This window comes from Oncorhynchus tshawytscha, linkage group LG24, assembly GCF_018296145.1.
Source record: "Oncorhynchus tshawytscha isolate Ot180627B linkage group LG24, Otsh_v2.0, whole genome shotgun sequence".
Classification (NCBI taxonomy): Eukaryota; Metazoa; Chordata; class Actinopteri; order Salmoniformes; family Salmonidae; genus Oncorhynchus; species Oncorhynchus tshawytscha.
The window spans coordinates 20,271,517-20,288,134 of NC_056452.1; the positions used below are offsets into that span (position 1 = coordinate 20,271,517).

The 16,618-nt window shown below is 44.0% G+C and overlaps 1 protein-coding gene across 3 annotated transcripts in view; it reads right to left on the reverse strand.

Moving 5' to 3' along the window:
- LOC112223461 (probable E3 ubiquitin-protein ligase HECTD2) overlaps nucleotides 1-16,618 on the reverse strand; it is a 39,769-nt gene that overhangs the window by 6,975 nt on the left and 16,176 nt on the right. For all 3 annotated transcript variants that reach the window (XM_042305487.1, XM_024386483.2, XM_024386482.2), the window contains exons 13-18: nucleotides 14,922-15,054; nucleotides 14,382-14,470; nucleotides 10,101-10,259; nucleotides 3,999-4,073; nucleotides 3,786-3,873; nucleotides 3,536-3,642 (exon numbers count right to left, since the gene is read on the reverse strand). In XM_042305487.1, coding sequence (XP_042161421.1) covers nucleotides 3,536-3,642; nucleotides 3,786-3,873; nucleotides 3,999-4,073; nucleotides 10,101-10,259; nucleotides 14,382-14,470; nucleotides 14,922-15,054 — 651 coding nt within the window. The remainder of the gene's footprint in view (nucleotides 1-3,535; nucleotides 3,643-3,785; nucleotides 3,874-3,998; nucleotides 4,074-10,100; nucleotides 10,260-14,381; nucleotides 14,471-14,921; nucleotides 15,055-16,618) is intronic.

A 16,618-nucleotide genomic window follows, 5' to 3' on the forward strand; every position in this document is an offset into this window, starting at 1 on the left:
CAAATGCAAAATGGACCTCACGTTTCTCCCTACGCTGCCTAATCAGGAACTTTCTACATGAGTTGAACACTATTGACACTTCAAGCAGGACCAGCTGGCACTGAAATGCAGCACAACAAATGATGTCCTTTCACTTTCAGTGATACACACTAAACAAGAATGGTTCTAAATAATACCAGATAGGGGTTATTTGGCTTTTAACCCTAGCAGAACCCTTTTTTGAAGGTTCTAAATGGAACCTGTAAGCTGTTATAAATAACTATTTCCTAAGGTTCTATAAAGAACCATTAAAAAAGTTATATATAGCACCAAAACATGGTTATAACCCTTTTATGTCACACCCTGATCTGTTTCACCTGTCTTTGTGATTGTCTCCACCCCCCTCCAGGTGTCACCCATCTTCCCCATTATCCCCTGTATATTTATACCTGTGTTCTCTGGTTGTCTGTTGCTAGTTCATTTTGTTTCGTTAAGCCTACCAGCGGTTTTCCCTCGGTCTCTCTCGATTGTTCCTGTTTTCTAGTTTTTCCGGTTTTGACCTTTTCTGCCTGCCCTGACCCTGACTGCTGCCCTGTACCTTTGCCCCACTTATCTGGATTACAGACCCTTGCCTGCCCTTGACCTGTCTTTTGCATGCCCCTATTGGATTAATAAACTGTTGTTAATTCGACGTTGTATGCATCTGGGTCTTACCTCAAATGGGATATTTTTAGGGATATATAGAACCCTTTTTTATGGTTCTTTAAAGAACCATTATGGACAATGGTTCTACAGTTTGTCACGCCAATTAGGATGAATTTATTCATTCATTTTGACATTAAAAGTCTTGACATTTTCTTTTTGTAAAAACATTTCTACCCCTTTTTTGTGATATCCAGGACTCGGGAGAGGAGAAGGTCGAGAACCATGGAGAGCCCTTGGTTCTCTATGGTATAGTAGGTCAGGGCGTGACTAGGGGGTATTCTAGGTGTATTATTTCTATGTTGGTGCTCTTGGTATCGTTCCCAATTAGAGGCAGCTGAGGTTCGTTGTCTCTAATTGGGGATCATACTTAAGGGTTCCCTGTTTCCACCTGCTGTGTGGGATATTGTTTTGAGTTAGTGCATGTTGCACCTCTGATGTCACGTTTCGTTGTTTGTTTTTTTTTGTTTGAAAGTTTCGCTTAAATAAATATGTGGAACTTTAATCACGCTGCGCCTTGGTCCGTCTCTCCACACATCCGTGACAGAATATCCCACCAACAAAGGACCAAGCAGCGTGAACATGAGGTGAGGAAGTTTTGGACTTGGGAGAACATGAGAGGATGCGAGACCCTTCCTTGGCGGCAGACGGAAGGTTATGAGGGAGGATGGCGACGACGCCACAGAAAAGACAACCCCAAGATTTTTGGGGGGGAGGGCACAAGGGGTGGCCGGTTGAGCCGAGGAGAGTGCCAGAGCCCGAATGGCAAACTCTGGAGGAGCGTGTCATCAGATCACGGCCACAGAAACCCCAAGATTTTTTGGGGGGGAGGGGGCACATGGAGCTGGCGGCTGAGCAGAGGGAAGAGCCAGAGACCACCTGGGAGGAGATAGAGAGGTGGTCGGTCGACCCAAGGAGAGTACCAGAGAATGGAGTTGGCTAGGAGTATGCGGCAACGCAGGCATTAGGAGGAACGTGTCATCAGTCAGGTGAAACCTGGGCCGGATCCACGTAACTGGCCTCTAGTGTGCCTCCCCAGTGCGGTACGTCCTGTGCCTGCTCCTCTCACTCGCCCTGAAGTGCGTGTCACCAGTCCGGTGCCACCTGTGCCGGCTCCACGCACCAGGCCTCCAGTGGGCCTTCCCAGTCCGGTACGTCCTGTACCTGCTCCACACACTGGGCCTCCAGTGCGCATTCACAGTCCAGAGCTTCTGGCGACGGATCACAGTCCAGAGCTTCCGGCGACGGTTCCCAGTCCAGAGCTTCCGGCGACAGTTCCCAGTCCAGAGCTTCCGGCGACGATTCCCAGTCCAGAGCTTCCGGCGACGGTTCCCCGTCCAGAGCTTCCGGCGATGTTTCACAGTCCGGAACCTTCTACGATGGTCCACAGTCCGGAACCTCCTGCGACAGGTCCACAGCCCGGAACCTCCTGCGACGGTCCACAGTCCAGAACCTCCTGCGACAGTCCACAGTCTGGAACCTCCAGCGACGGTCAAAGGTTTGGAGAGTCCAGGCACAGCGGCCAGTCCCGCTCCGTGGCAGGAGCCTTCCTCTGCACCGGTGCCCAGTCCAGGCACGGTGCCCAGTCCAGCTCCATGGCAGGAGCCTTCCTCTGCACCGGTGCCCAGTCCAGACACGGTGCCCAGTCCAGCTCCATGGCAGGAGTCTTCCTCTGCACCGGTGCCCAGTCCAGACACGGTGCCCAGTCCAGGTCCATGGCAGGAGCTTTCCTCTACGCTGGTGCCCAGTCCAGTCACGGCGCCCAGTCCCACTCCATGGCAGGAGTCTTCCTCTGCACCGGTGCCCAGTCCAGACACGGTGCCCAGTCCAGCTCCATGGCAGAAGATTTCCTCTGCGCCAGTGCCCAGTCCAGGCATGGAGTCCAGTCCCGCTCCAAGGCCGGAGCCTTCCTCTGCGCCAGTGCCCAGTCCAGGCACGGCGTCCTGTCCCGCTCCAAGGCCGGAGCCTTCCTCTGCGCCAGTGCCCAGTCCAGGTACGGCATCCTGTCCCGCTCCAAGGCCGGAGCCTTCCTCTGCGCCAGTGCCCAGTCCAGGCACGGCGTCCAACCCAGCTCCATGGCCGGAGCCCTCCTTGGCGCCGATGCCCAGTCCAGGCACGGCGTTCAGCCCGGTGCCATGGCCGGATCCGGGGTCTGGGCGGGGGCTACAATCTGCACCGGAGCCGCCACCGACACGAATCACTAGGGGCTGTTCTAGGTGTATTATTTCTATGTTGGTGCTCTTGGTATGGTTCCCAATTAGAGGCCGCTGAGGTTCGTTGTCTCTAATTGGGAATCATACTTAAGGGTTCCCTGTTGCCACCTGCTGTGTGGGATATTGTTTTAGGTTAGTGCATGTTGCACCTCTGATGTCACGGTTCGTTGTTTGTTTCTTTTTGTTTGGAAGTTTCGCTTAAATAAATATGTGGAACTTTAATCACGCTGCGCCTTGGTGCGTCTCTCCACACATCCGTGACAGCCATGCATCCTCTGAAACATGACCCTGCCAAGCCACACTGCTTCTTGACACACTGCTCACTAAACCCGGACGCCAGCAGCACCAATGTGTCGGAGGAAACACTGTACAACTGGAAACCGTGTCAGCGTGCATGCACCCGGCCCGCCACAGGACTTGCTATAGCACAATGGGACAAGGACATCCTGGCCGGCTAAACCCTCCCCGAAACCCGGACGACGCTGGGCCAATTGTGCGCCGCCTCATGGGTCTCTTGGTCGCCGCCGGCTGCAACACAACCTGGGTTCAAACCCGAATCTGTAGTGACGCCTTTAGCACTGGGATGCAGTGCCTTAGACCACTGTGCCACTCGGGAATCCCAAAAGTCTTGACATTCTTACCATCAAAGCGTCGGAGGCGCACACACTGTGGAAGCCATAGTAGAAGGTAGTAAACTGCCTGTAAATGGACTTATTCAGCAGGAAATCTACGTACAGCTGGACATACTCTGCAAAGACAAGAATAATCAAACAATCAACTATGAGAGAACAAACAATTGCCACATAGTCTGAAAGGCAGTGTACTGTTAGATACCCCAAGCTACTGCAGGACAATGATCTTTTCTCTGGCATCTGTCTACTGCTCACTTACCCTTCCTGTTCTGGTTGGTGACAGGAATCTTATCTCCTCCCGGTTTCAGATTGTAGGACTTGATCACACCTAGTTCTTCCTGTGACACCTACAATGACATTCATCACATTAGTGGAGCGCTTCCCGTGTGCTGTAACAGTATGTATTATGGTGATGTCAAATATATTATGTTTCATAAGTGTTATTGTGTGTAAGAATGTGTGTTTTCCCCACCTGAAAAGTAGTACAGAAGTCCTCCTCCACGTTGCCTTCATAACTGAGAAGTTCTGCCAGCCCATGAGAAAGATCCTGAAACACAAGATCAAATCTATAAGCATTGCTTTTTATATAGATTGTAACCACTCTTTATGAAGCATATATGACTTCTTCTTCTTATAAATCTGTGAAGAGGAAAAAAAACATCTTGCGATTTGAAAGTGCCACGGTGGAAACTTCTGCCTCATACAGCACAGAACACTATGTTCATAGAATGTTTTATGGAGGAAAATCTGACTTCATTTCATCATTGATACTTCTAATGACTGACTTGTCTTGTGTGTGACATTGTCAGAACAAACAGCAAGAGCACCAGGTAAAGCCTTTACAACTACACAATCTAGAACACATATTGAGGAAACAAAATAACCATTATATGGTGTATGCATGTAACATGATCTGTTGTTGTTGATTTGATTAGGATCCACATTAGTGCCACAAAGACGAACTTGGGAAAATGAAAACTGGTCCAGAACAAGGCAGCACAGTTGGCTCTTAAATGTACACGTAGAGCTAATATTAATCATTTGCATGTCAATCTCTCATGGCTCAAAGTAGAGGAGTGATCGACTTCATCACTACTTGTTTTTGTAAGAAGTTTTGACATGTTGAATGCACCGAGGTGTCTGTTTAAACTACTAGCACACAGCTCAGACACCCATGCATATCCCACAAGACATGCCACCAGAGGTCTCTTCACAAGTCCAGAACAGACTATGTAAGCCGCACAGTACTATATAGAGCATGACTACATGGAACTATATTCCACATCAAGTAACATACAGTAGCAGTAGAAAACAGATAAAAATATACGTTATGGAACAGCGGGGACTGTGAAGAGACACAGGCACAGACACACGATAACACATGGATTTTGTATTGTAGATATGTGGTAGTAGAGTAGTGGCTGAGGGCACACACGTAATGTGTTGTGAAATCTGTTGTGAATGTATTGTAATGTTTTTAAAAATGTATAACTACCTTAATTTTGATGGACCCCAGGAGGAAGGAGTACATGAGAGTACAGCTAATGGGGATCCATAAAAAAATCCAAATCCAAATTAGCCAACGCCAATGGCGACAGGTAGTCTTACTGGGGTCTGCCACTTAACGACAATACATCTTGCAATTACACATACATTATATATATAAAAGTACGTGGACACCCCTTCAAATTAGTGGATTCGGCTATTTCAGCCACACCTATTGCTGACAGGTTTATAAAATCTTTGCACACAGTCATGCAATCTCCATTGACAAACATTGTCAGTAGAATGGAGAGCTCAGTGACTTTCAACGTGGCACCGTCATAGGATACCACCTTTCCAACAAGTCAGTTCGTCAAATTTCTGCCCTGCTAGAGCTGCCCCGGTCAACTGTAAGCGCTGTTACTGTGAAGTGGAAACATCTAGGAGCAACAACGGCTCAGCCACGAAGTGGTAGGCCACACAAGCTAACAGAATGGGTTCGCCGAGCGCTGAAGCGCGTAAAATGTTTCTGTCTTCGGTTTCAACAGCGAGTTCCAAACTGCCTCTGGAAGCATCGTCAGCACAATAACTGTTCGCCGGAAGCTTCATGAAATGGTTTTCAATGGCAAATCAACCGCACAAAAACCTAAAACCACCAAGTGCAGTGCCAAGCGTCGGTGTAAAGCTCACAGCCATTGGACTCTGGAGCAGTGGAAACAAGTTCTCTGGAGTGATGAATCACGCATCACCATCTAGCAGTCCGACTGAAGAATCTGGGTTTGGCGAAAGCCAGGAGAACGATACCTGTCCGAATGCATAGTGCCAACTATAAAGTTTGGTGGAGGAGGAATAATGGTCTGAGGCGGGTTTTCATGGTTCGGGCTAGGCCCTTTAGTTCCAGTGAAGGGAAATCTTAACACTACAGCATACAATGACATTATAGACAATTCTGTGCTTCCAACTTTGTGGCAACAGTTTGGGGAAGGCCCTTTCCTGTTTTAGCATGACAATGCCCAATGCACAAAGTGAGGTCAATATAGAAATGGTTTGTCGAGATCGGTGTGGAAGAACTGGACTGGCCTGCACAGCGTCCTGACCTCAACTCCATCCAACACCTTTGGGATGAATTGGAACGCAGACTGCGAGCCAGGCCTAATTGCCCAACATCAGTGCCCAACCTCACTAATGCTCTTGTCGCTGTATGGAAGCAGGTCCCTGTAGCAATGTTCCAACATCTATTGGAAAGCCTTCCCAGTAGAGTGTTTGCTGTTATAGCAGAAAAAGGGAGACCAACTCCATATTAATGCCCACGATTTTTGAATGAGATGTTCGACGAGCACGTGTCCACATACTTTTGGTCATGTAGTTTACATGTCAGTACATGCACACAAAAAGTAGGCGTTGTGCCGTGCGTGAGGTGTTGCTTTATTTGTTTTTTTGAAACCAAGTTTGCTGTTCACTTGTGTTCCATGGCTCTGTATAATACTGTACATTTCCTTGAATTTGTTCTGCACTGAATTTTTCAGTTTTGGATTTGTTAAAAAAGTTTGAAATATCCAATAAATGTCGTTCCACTTCATGATTGTGTCCCACTTGTTGTCGATTCTTCACAAAAAAATACAGTTTTATATCTTTATGTTTGAAGCCTGAAATGTGGCAAGAGGTCGCAAAGTTCAAGGGGGCCGAATACTTTCGCAAGGCACTGTATATTTTTATTTAACTAGGCAAGTCAGATAAGAACAAATTCTTATTTACAATGACAGCCTAGGAACAGTGGGTAAACTGCCTTGTTCAGCGGCAGAACAACATATTTTTACCTTGTGGGCTCGGGGATTCAATCCAGCAACACTTTCGGTTACTGGCCCAATGCTCTAACCACTAGGCTACCTGCCACCCCATATGACTGGACAATATCAAGATAAGATAAAACTAGAGCCTGCAGGACTTGCTTTGTGGAGTGTGGTGTCTCTTTATCACGGACAGACCTCTCCCCATCTTTACAACCATTGATCGATGTATTTTGACCATGACAGTTTACAATCTAAGGTAACACCAAGTAATTTAGTCTCCTCAACGTGGTCAACAGCCACACCACTCATTGCCAGATTCAGCTGAGGTCTAGAACTTAGGGAATGATTTGTACCAAATACAACGACATCCCTGTGATTATGATATTCTGATCCATACCTTAGAACATAGTCACACAAAATACATTTTACAATGCAAAAGCAATCATTCGAAGAACAATGACGTGTTTGACGTCAGTGTCTTTTTAAAGAACTTGCGGCAGCTTTTTCACTGTCCTCCTCCAATTTAGGAAAAAGTATTCAACAGAGGCCATATGTAATCTAAGACAAGGCCAACTGCCTAAAAACCAACATCTGGCAAGGCTGTGCAGCGCAATGTTTATTAATTTAACTAGGCAAGTCAGTTAAGAACAAATTCTTATTTCTAATGACGGCCTACCCCGGTCAAACCCTTACGACGCTGGGCCAGTTGTGCGCCGCCCAATCTCAGCTGGTTGTGATACAGCCTGGAATCGAACCAGGGTCTGTAGTGACACCGCTAAAACTGAGACACAGTCATTTAGACCGCTGCGCCACTCGGGAGCCCAATGAGATACGATGCATACTGAATAGAAAGCTACACAATTACACCTAAAGAAGTTTAATACCAGTCTTAGTGACAGTAATGTATTGTGTGCATACAAGTAAACAGTATATGATTAACATAGATTTAGTTTGTTTTGAGTTTGTAGAGATTGCAAGTGGCGATGTGCATACGTTAGGTTTGAGCGCCCTCTGCTGGTGAATATTGGAAAATGTCAGTACTTCAATCACTTTCAATAGCAACTCAAAAATCTACATATTATGTGAAACTACATGATTATATAAGGAAATATTATGTCAACAAAGCATAACATTGATGGCAATTGCAGAACATGTCATGCCACGTGAAGTGTATCTCACCTCCCTAACTACAGCTGGCATCATTCAACCCCCCTGATCAATAAAAAAGGCTGCCATCACCAGGAGAGCTTCATTAGCAGTGTTAGACTGCTAGGTGTGACATCTATGGGTAGGAATCTATCACTGGTGCGTCTGAGGTGATGGTGGGAGTCCAGCCTGGCATCTCTGAGACCTAGCCAAATCACTCTCATCTCACTTTGGCAGCAGCCACACTGTTATGAGACTGGTGGCAGGGTGAGACTGGGACCGTATTGAGTGTGAACATGGTTGACTATCTCACACTCCTGTGGCGCACGGCACAAACACTTTGACACCATGCGTCAACAAATAGCACAATATATGACTCCTTAAACTACAAGCACATTACTGACATTATGATGCCTTTATTCCTTCACATGTTGTTCAGCTATAAGTAGGAACAGGGGCAAATTGGAGTTAATTTTAGCACACTCTATATAACTTCTTAGTCTAGCAACCGTACATACAGTTGAAGTCGGAAGTTTACATACACCAAAATACATTTAAACTCAGCTTTTCACAATTCCTGACATTTAATTCTAGTAAGAATTCCCTGTCTTAGGTCAGTTAAGATCACTAATTTATTATAAGAATGTGAAATGTCAGAATAATAGTAGAGAGAATTATTAAGAATTATTATTATTAAGAATTGTATTTCTTTCATCACATTCCCAGTGGGTCAGACGTTTACATACACTCAATTAGTACTTGGTAGCATTGCCTTTAAATTGTTTAACTTGGGTCAAATATTTCGGGTAGCCTTCAACAAGCTTCCCACAATAAGTTGGGTGAATTTTGGCCCATTCCTCCTGACAGAGCTGGGGTAACTGAGTCAGGTTTGTAGGCCTCCTTGCTCACACACGCTTTTTCAGTTCTGCCCACAAATTATCTATAGGATTGAGGTCAGGGCTTTGTGATGGCCACTCTCATTGTGTTTACTTACCTACACAAATAGCTAGCTAAAACAAAGTGTTAATAAGATAAAAAAATGTATTTAAAAGATTTACCAGCAAAACAAATAAAAAGACCTTGACTTTGTTGTCCTTAAGCCATTTTACCACAACTTTGGAAGTATGCTTGGGGTCACTGTCCATTTGGAAGACCCATTTGCGACCAAGCTTTAACTTCCTGACTGATGTCTTGAGATGTTGCTTCAATATATCCACATAATTTTCCTTCCTCACAATGCCAACTATTTTGCGAAGTACATCAGTCCCTCCTGCAGCAAATCACTCCCACAACATGGCGCTGCCACCCCCGTACTTCACGTTTGGGATGGTGTTCTTCGGCTTGCAAACCTCCCCCTTTTTCCTCCAAACATAACAATGGTCATTATGGCCAAACAGTTCTATTTTTCTTTCATCAGACCAGAGGACATTTCTCCAAAAAGTACAATCTTTGTCCCCATGTGCAGTTGCAAACCGTAGTCTGGCTTTTTTATGGCGGTTTTGGAGCAGTGGCTTCTTCCATGCTGAGTGGCCTTTCAGGTTATGTCGTAATAGGACTCGTTTTACTGTGGATATAGAGACTTTTGTACCTGTTTCCTCCAGCATCTTCACAAGGTCATTTTCTGTTGTTCTGGGATTGATTTGCACTCTTCGCACCAAAGTACCTTCATCTCTAGGCGACGGAACGCATCTTCTTCCTGAGCGAAATTCAACTTAGTTTATGTAAACTTCTGACCCACTGGAATTGTGATAATGTGAATTATTAGTGAAATAATCTGTCTATATACAATTGTTGGAAAAAATACTTGTGTCATGCATGAAGTAGATGTTGTAACCGACTTGCCAAAACTATAGTTAGTTTAGAAGAAATGTGTGTATGTAGACGTCAACTGTACATCCATATTCATATACTGTACAAATCAACACTTTACCCATCAGAGAAAATCTTAATCATTCTAAAATGTCCTCTCATAAGCATCACGTCCATTCATTTGATTGTAGAAATAATTATCCTTAAACAGAGGAGCACTTTGCAAGTATAGAAATGTTTCTTTGACCATTGCAATCAATATTCTTGTACTTGTGATCGTTAGGAGGAGAGTGCAGTGTAATGGGAAAGAATGCCAGTGAGAGTCACAGCTTGTGTTGTGTACATACAGGCATGACCTGCTGCAGGTCGTCCAGGGTGAGGGTCGCCATGCCAACGGGGAGATCGAGGTCACACGGCACCACGGGCGGGGTCAGCAGCTTCTTGTAGACACAGGGTGGGAAGCTGATGTCCAGAGTGATGCTGTTGTAGACGGCCAGTCCCATGAGCTGACACATATCAAGTTGAGGGTGTATCAAAATCTATGGTAAGGCGGTAATCACAGATCCTTTGCAAAAGAAAGCAATTACCTTCCAACACCAAATGACTCAGGGTTATCATTAAGAGAAGTCATATACACCAATAGAAGAACAGATTCAAATGTGGTTAGTTATATTCCTTGAATGTAGCATAGCAGTATTGTGCTCCTGAGTTCTTCATACTTCGTAACAATGACAGCATTTTATACTAGCTTCACAGACCCTGCAGCGTGTGGTAATGATCACAATTATCACTCGATTAACACAGTATTTTGCCATGTATATTGGCTAGTAGCAGATCTGAAGAGCGAATTTAAACAGCAGGTGTATTATGCATTTACAATGAAATTGGACGGAGCCTGAACTCCTAAAGTGGTTCCAGCTGCTTCTGGCAGATCTCACTTCATGTGTCGCCCATATGGAACTTCTGTGGGAGAGGCTAAGCTGCAGAGCTCCCTAGCTTGCTAAATAGATGAATAGAGTTTGGGGAAATGCTTCAACTTATATTGGCGCAGACTTGGGGAAAATTCCATGGGAACTGAGAGGCGGAGAATGAAAATCAGACCGCTCCAGCCAGACTTGCAGCCCACAAAATAAGACAAAACAGAACCTTTCCGTTTTTATCACTATCTCTCTCTCTCTCTCTTTATTCTCTGTTGTGACACGGCATTTTTCATCACTCCGCCCTCCCTGTGGTGTTGGTTGCACAGTTTCAGACAGAGACACATAGCCACTTCAGTGTCGGTCAGTGTGCAGTAATTCCAACCCGAGTGGCAGACAGACTGGTGAGGTGGAAGGGGTGTAGGGGTATGTGGGTGGACTAGCTCAGGCTGGCTGAACATGCCTCAGGCAAGGAGGGGACAGCAGACAATGGAGAGAGGTAAGGCCAGGACACGGCCCTGGCTCCTGGCTACTGGCTGCCTCTGTGTCTGCCTCATCACTTGTGATTGTGCAACTTGGCGAGATTCGAGTCAGCCGTACCCAAGGGGAGAGCCACGTGCGCACAAGCTGCGACTCCCAACGCACACTGACTGTCGTCTCTGTAGAACACCCAGAAAGTGCTGAATACATGGTAGTGTCATTCTACCAATAGAGGGCCCTTTGGGTAGTGTTATTCTGTAAACCTTTTTAAATATATACAGTAGCAGTCAATGTTTGGACACACCTATTCACATGTTTTTCTTTATTTTTTTTACTATTTTCTACATTGTATAATATTAGCGAAGACATCAAAACTATGAAATAATACATATGGAATCATGTAGTAATCAAAAAAGTGTTAAACAAATCCAAATATATTCAAAGTAGCCACTCTCTGCCTTGATGACAGCTTTGCACACTCTTGGCATTCTCTCAACCAGCTTCATGAGGTAGTCACCTGGAATGCATTTCAATTAACAGGTGTGCCTTCTTAAAAGTTAATTTGTGGAATTTCTTTCCTTTCTTTCCAATCAGTTGTTTTGTGACAAGGTATGTGTGGTATACAGAAGATAGCCCTATTTGGTAAAAGACCAAGTCCATATTATGGCGATAACAGCTCAAATAAGCAAAGAGAAACAAGAGTCCATCATTACTTTAAGACATGAAGGTCAGTCAATACAGAAAATGTTAAGAACTTTGAAAGTTTCTTCAAGTGCAGTCGCAAAAACCATCAAGCGCTATGATGAAACTGGTTCTCACAAGGAACACCACAGGAAAGGAAGACCCAGAGTTACCTCTGCTGCAGAGGATAAGTTCATTAGAGTTAGCCTCAGAAATTGCAGCCCAAATCAATGTTTCACAGAGTTCAAGTAACAGACACATCTCAATATCAACTGTTCAGAGGAGACCGCATGAATCAGGCCTTCATGGTCAAATTGCTGCAAAGAAACCACTACTAAAGAACACCAATAAGAAGAAGAGACTTGTTTGGTCCAAGAAACATGACCAATGGACATTAGACTGGTGGAAATCCATCCTTTGGTCTAATGAGTCTAAATTTGCCATTTTTGGTTCTAACTGCTGTGTCGGTAGGTGAACGGATTGGGTGAATGGATGATCTCCGCATGTGTGGTTCCCACTGTGAAGCATGGAGGAGGAGGTGTGATGGTGTGGGGGTCCTTTGCTGGTGACACTGTCTATGATTTATTTAGAATTTAAGGCACACTTAACCAGCATGGTTACCACAGCACTCTGCAGCGATATGCCATCCCATCTAGTTTGCGCTTGGTGGGACTATAATTTGTTTTTCAACAGGACAATGACACAACACATCTCCAGGCTGTGTAAGGGATTTTTGACCAAGAAGGAGAGTGATGGAGTGCTGCATCAGATGACCTTGCCCTCCACAATTACCCGTCCACAACCTAATTATTATGATTTTTTTTAACCTTTATTTAACTAGGCAAGTCAGTTAAGAACAAATTCTTATTTACAACGACAGCCTAGGAACAGTGGATTAACTGCCTTGTTCAGGGGCAGAACAACAGATTTTTACCTTGTCAGCTCGGGGATTCAATCTAGCAACCTTCTGGTTACTAGTCCAACACACTAGCTACCGACCGCCCCAATTGAGATGGTTTGGGATGAGTTGGCTCAGCATAGTGGGAACTCCTTCAAGACTGTTGAAAAAGCATTCCTCATGAAGCTGGTTGAGAGAATGCCAAGAGTGTGCAAAGCTGTCATCAAGGCAAAAGGTGGCTACTTTGAAGAATTTGTTTAACACTTTTTTGGTAACTACATGATTCCATGTGTTATTTCAAAGTTTTGATGTCTTCACTATTATTCTACAATATTAGAAAATAGTCAAAATAAAGAAAAACCCTTGAATGAATAGGTGTGTCCAAACTTTTGACTGGTACTATATTTCATCTCATGTTAAAAGTAGACTCAGCGATATAATGTAGATGCAGAAAGTAAACAGGATAGTTGGTCAATTTCCGCAACAACTAAGAGTGTGGAAACGTGGCTACCACACTGTGAACAGTGTGAAGTGAACAGATACTGTGTGTGAGAGCAAAGTCATGCATCTCACTCATCTCAATATTTGCTGTGGTTCCCGTGGCACCTTTAGCATTCTGTCATAAAGAGAACATGGTCAACGTCACAACAAACGTATTTTCCCATCTACATAGGTTCAACTAATAAAAATGACTATAAAAAGTGACAATTAAAGTAACAGGGTTGACAAGGTCATCTTAAATCAACCAGGGGGAATGGAAGCTTGTTGTGTACAACAGCGAGGGGCAATTGAATGCAAACCCCCCCAGTGTAATTGTTAAAACATCTATGGCGTAACAGGGTTTTCCACCCCAAAACAACAGAAATTGGCCAAAAATAGTAAACAGCTCACCTGCTTTTAAACTATGATTTAACTATTAGATGTTCAGTGTTTCTTTTGAAAAAATAATTTTAAAACAAATAGTTGTACCATACTAAAAAGAGTTCATTTCACAACAAGGGCTTTACAATTATGGTGAAAACTTGGGAAAATGTGGGTCTTAAGTGGGCTCTAATCTTCAAAGAAATCTGACAAACATGGAGATTTTATGAGAAAACAACTAATTGATTTGAATGAAAACAAACTACTATTGAAATGTTAACATGATTTAGTTTAGTTAGAGTGTAGGTGTATATGATCTAGCTGTTACATTTCGTTTTTGATCTAAATAAACACTATGTCACAAGGATATAAAAGACACACACTCTATTCAATGGAACGACCCGGTAACTTAACACATTCATATTCTGAATGCTTTAGTTACTCTATTAGATTACATCAGATTGCAATGTGCCAAATAGAAAAGCCCTGCAGAGTCTCCTCAGTTTAGAAGATGACAAACTGAAGAATTACCACAAAATTATAGTTCTAAAACTAAAGCTATCATCTGCAAAGCAGCAATTAACCTGGCATAGGGAGAGTGGAGAACCTCGGAGTATCTATGGTAAATGTGCAAAGATTCCCATGAGTTCTTCCTCACTACGTGACCTGACTAAAACTCCAGGCGCCAGTTAGAGTACAACATGAGGACTCCAGCTGTACGTTGAGAATCTGTTTACAGTTCGCGAAGGGCCACACGGTACCGTAAATCACGGTATGGTACAAAAGGATACGACTCCGACCAATCGGAACTCGGAGAAGTTGTCACACTTCCAGCTGCTGAACCAGTGACAGTGGGAATCATTGAAGAACGTAAACATGCCTGCAGAGAGGAGACACAAATACACTCTGCTTAAACACAACTCCACCCAGACATGACATAGACATAGAACACAGGCCTCCGGTCAAAGAGAGATAACAAATGTTCTGAATAGAGTATGTGGGAATTTCGTTTTTTGGACTGCTAGGTCCCAGACCAAATGGGAGTTACTGTAAATTGAATGGTCATCTATTGCAGTGCTACATATCTGTCCCAGAACATGAAGATCATACATTTGAGATGTTTTCTTAATTAACAGGTCAGCATTCTTAGTCTGGGCACTGGTTGAGACTGCAGGATGAAGAATAAAAAGCCAGGGCTAAAGGAGAAATACATCTCCTGAAAGTATACTGTTATCTATAGAGAAAATAGCATTGTCGCAAACAAAACAGCTGTAACATCTGTATCTATATGGCAACACATACACCTGATCTGTTTGTCCCATATGTCTCACCGTAGTCTGTGTGAAAGATCTGTCGGATGAGAAGGAGAAACCACTCCTTGGTCAGACCACCCATGTCTAAACCAGCCTCCCCCACAAACGACACTTTCAGCTTCTTCTTCAAGTCTGCTCGATTTCTAGTCAGCTAAATGCAGGAGAGCAAGTTAAGCTGTGGCCAACTTTCTTGAACTTATCAGACCAAGGCATGCATGTCTGAACTTATCCAGTTGAAGTTTAAACTTGTTTTTCAACCACTCCACAAATGTCTTGTTAACAAACTAAAGTTTTGGCAAGTCAGTTAGGACATCTACTTTGTGCCTGACACAAGTACATTTTCCAACAATTGTTTACAGACAGATTATTTCACCTATAATTCACTATATCACAATTCCAGTGGGTCAGAAGTTTACATACACTAAGTTGACTGTGCCTTCAAACAGCTTGGAAAATTGCAGAAAATTACGTTATGGCTTTAGAAGCTTCTGATAGGCTAATTGACATCATTTGAGTCAATTGGAGGTGTACCTGTGGATGTATTTCAAGGCCTACCTTCAAACTCAGTGCCTCTTTGCTTGACATCATGGGGAAATCAAAAGAAATCAGCTAAGACCTCAGACAAAAAATTTGACCTTAGACCTCCACAAGTCTGGTTCATCCTTGGGAGCAATTTCCAAACGCCTGAAGGTACCACATTAATATGTACAAACAATAGTATGCAAGTATAAACACCATGGGACCACCCAGCCGTCATACCGCTCAGGAAGGAGAGGTGTTCTGTCTCCTGGAGATGAACATATTTTTGTGCGAAAAGTGCAAATCAATCCCAGAACAACAGAAAAGGACCTTGTGAAGATGCTGGAGGAAACAGGTACAAAAGTATCTATATCCACAGTAAAAACGAGTCCTATATCGACATAACCTGAAAGGCCACTCAGCATGGAAGAAGCCACTGCTCCAAAACCGCCATAAAAAAAGTCAGACTACGGTCTGCAACTGCACATGGGGACAAAGATTGTACTTTTTGGAGAAATGTCCTCTGGTCTGATGAAACAAAAATAGAACTGTTTGGCCATAATGGGAATCGTTACGTTTGGATAAAAAAGGGGGAGGCTTTCAAGCCGAAGAACACCATCCCAACCGTGAAGCATGGGGGTGGCAGAGCCATGTTGTGGGGGTGATTTGCTGCAGGAGGGACTGGTGCACTTCACAAAATAGATGGCATCGTGAGGAAGGAAAATTATGTGGATATATTGAAGCAACATCTCAAGACATCAGTCAGGAAGTTAAAGCTTGGTCGCAAATGGGTCTTCCAAATGGACAGTGACTCCAAGCATACTTCCAAAGTTGTGGCAAAATGGCTTAAGGACAACAATGTCAAGGTATTGGAGTGGCCATCACAAAGCCCGGACCTTAACCCTATAGAAAATGTGTGGGCAGAACTGAAAAAGTGTGTGTGAGCAAGGAGGCCAATAAACCTGACTCAGTTACACCAGCTCTGTCAGGAGGAATTGGGCAAAATTCACCCAACTTATTGTGGGAAGCTTGTTCAAGGCTACCCGAAACATTTGACCCAAGTTAAACAATTTAAAGGCAACGCTGCCAAATACTAATTGAGTGTATGTAAACTTCTGACCCACTGGGAATGTGATGAAAGAAATAAAAGCTGAAAGAAATAATTCTCTACTATTATTTTGACATTTCACATTCTT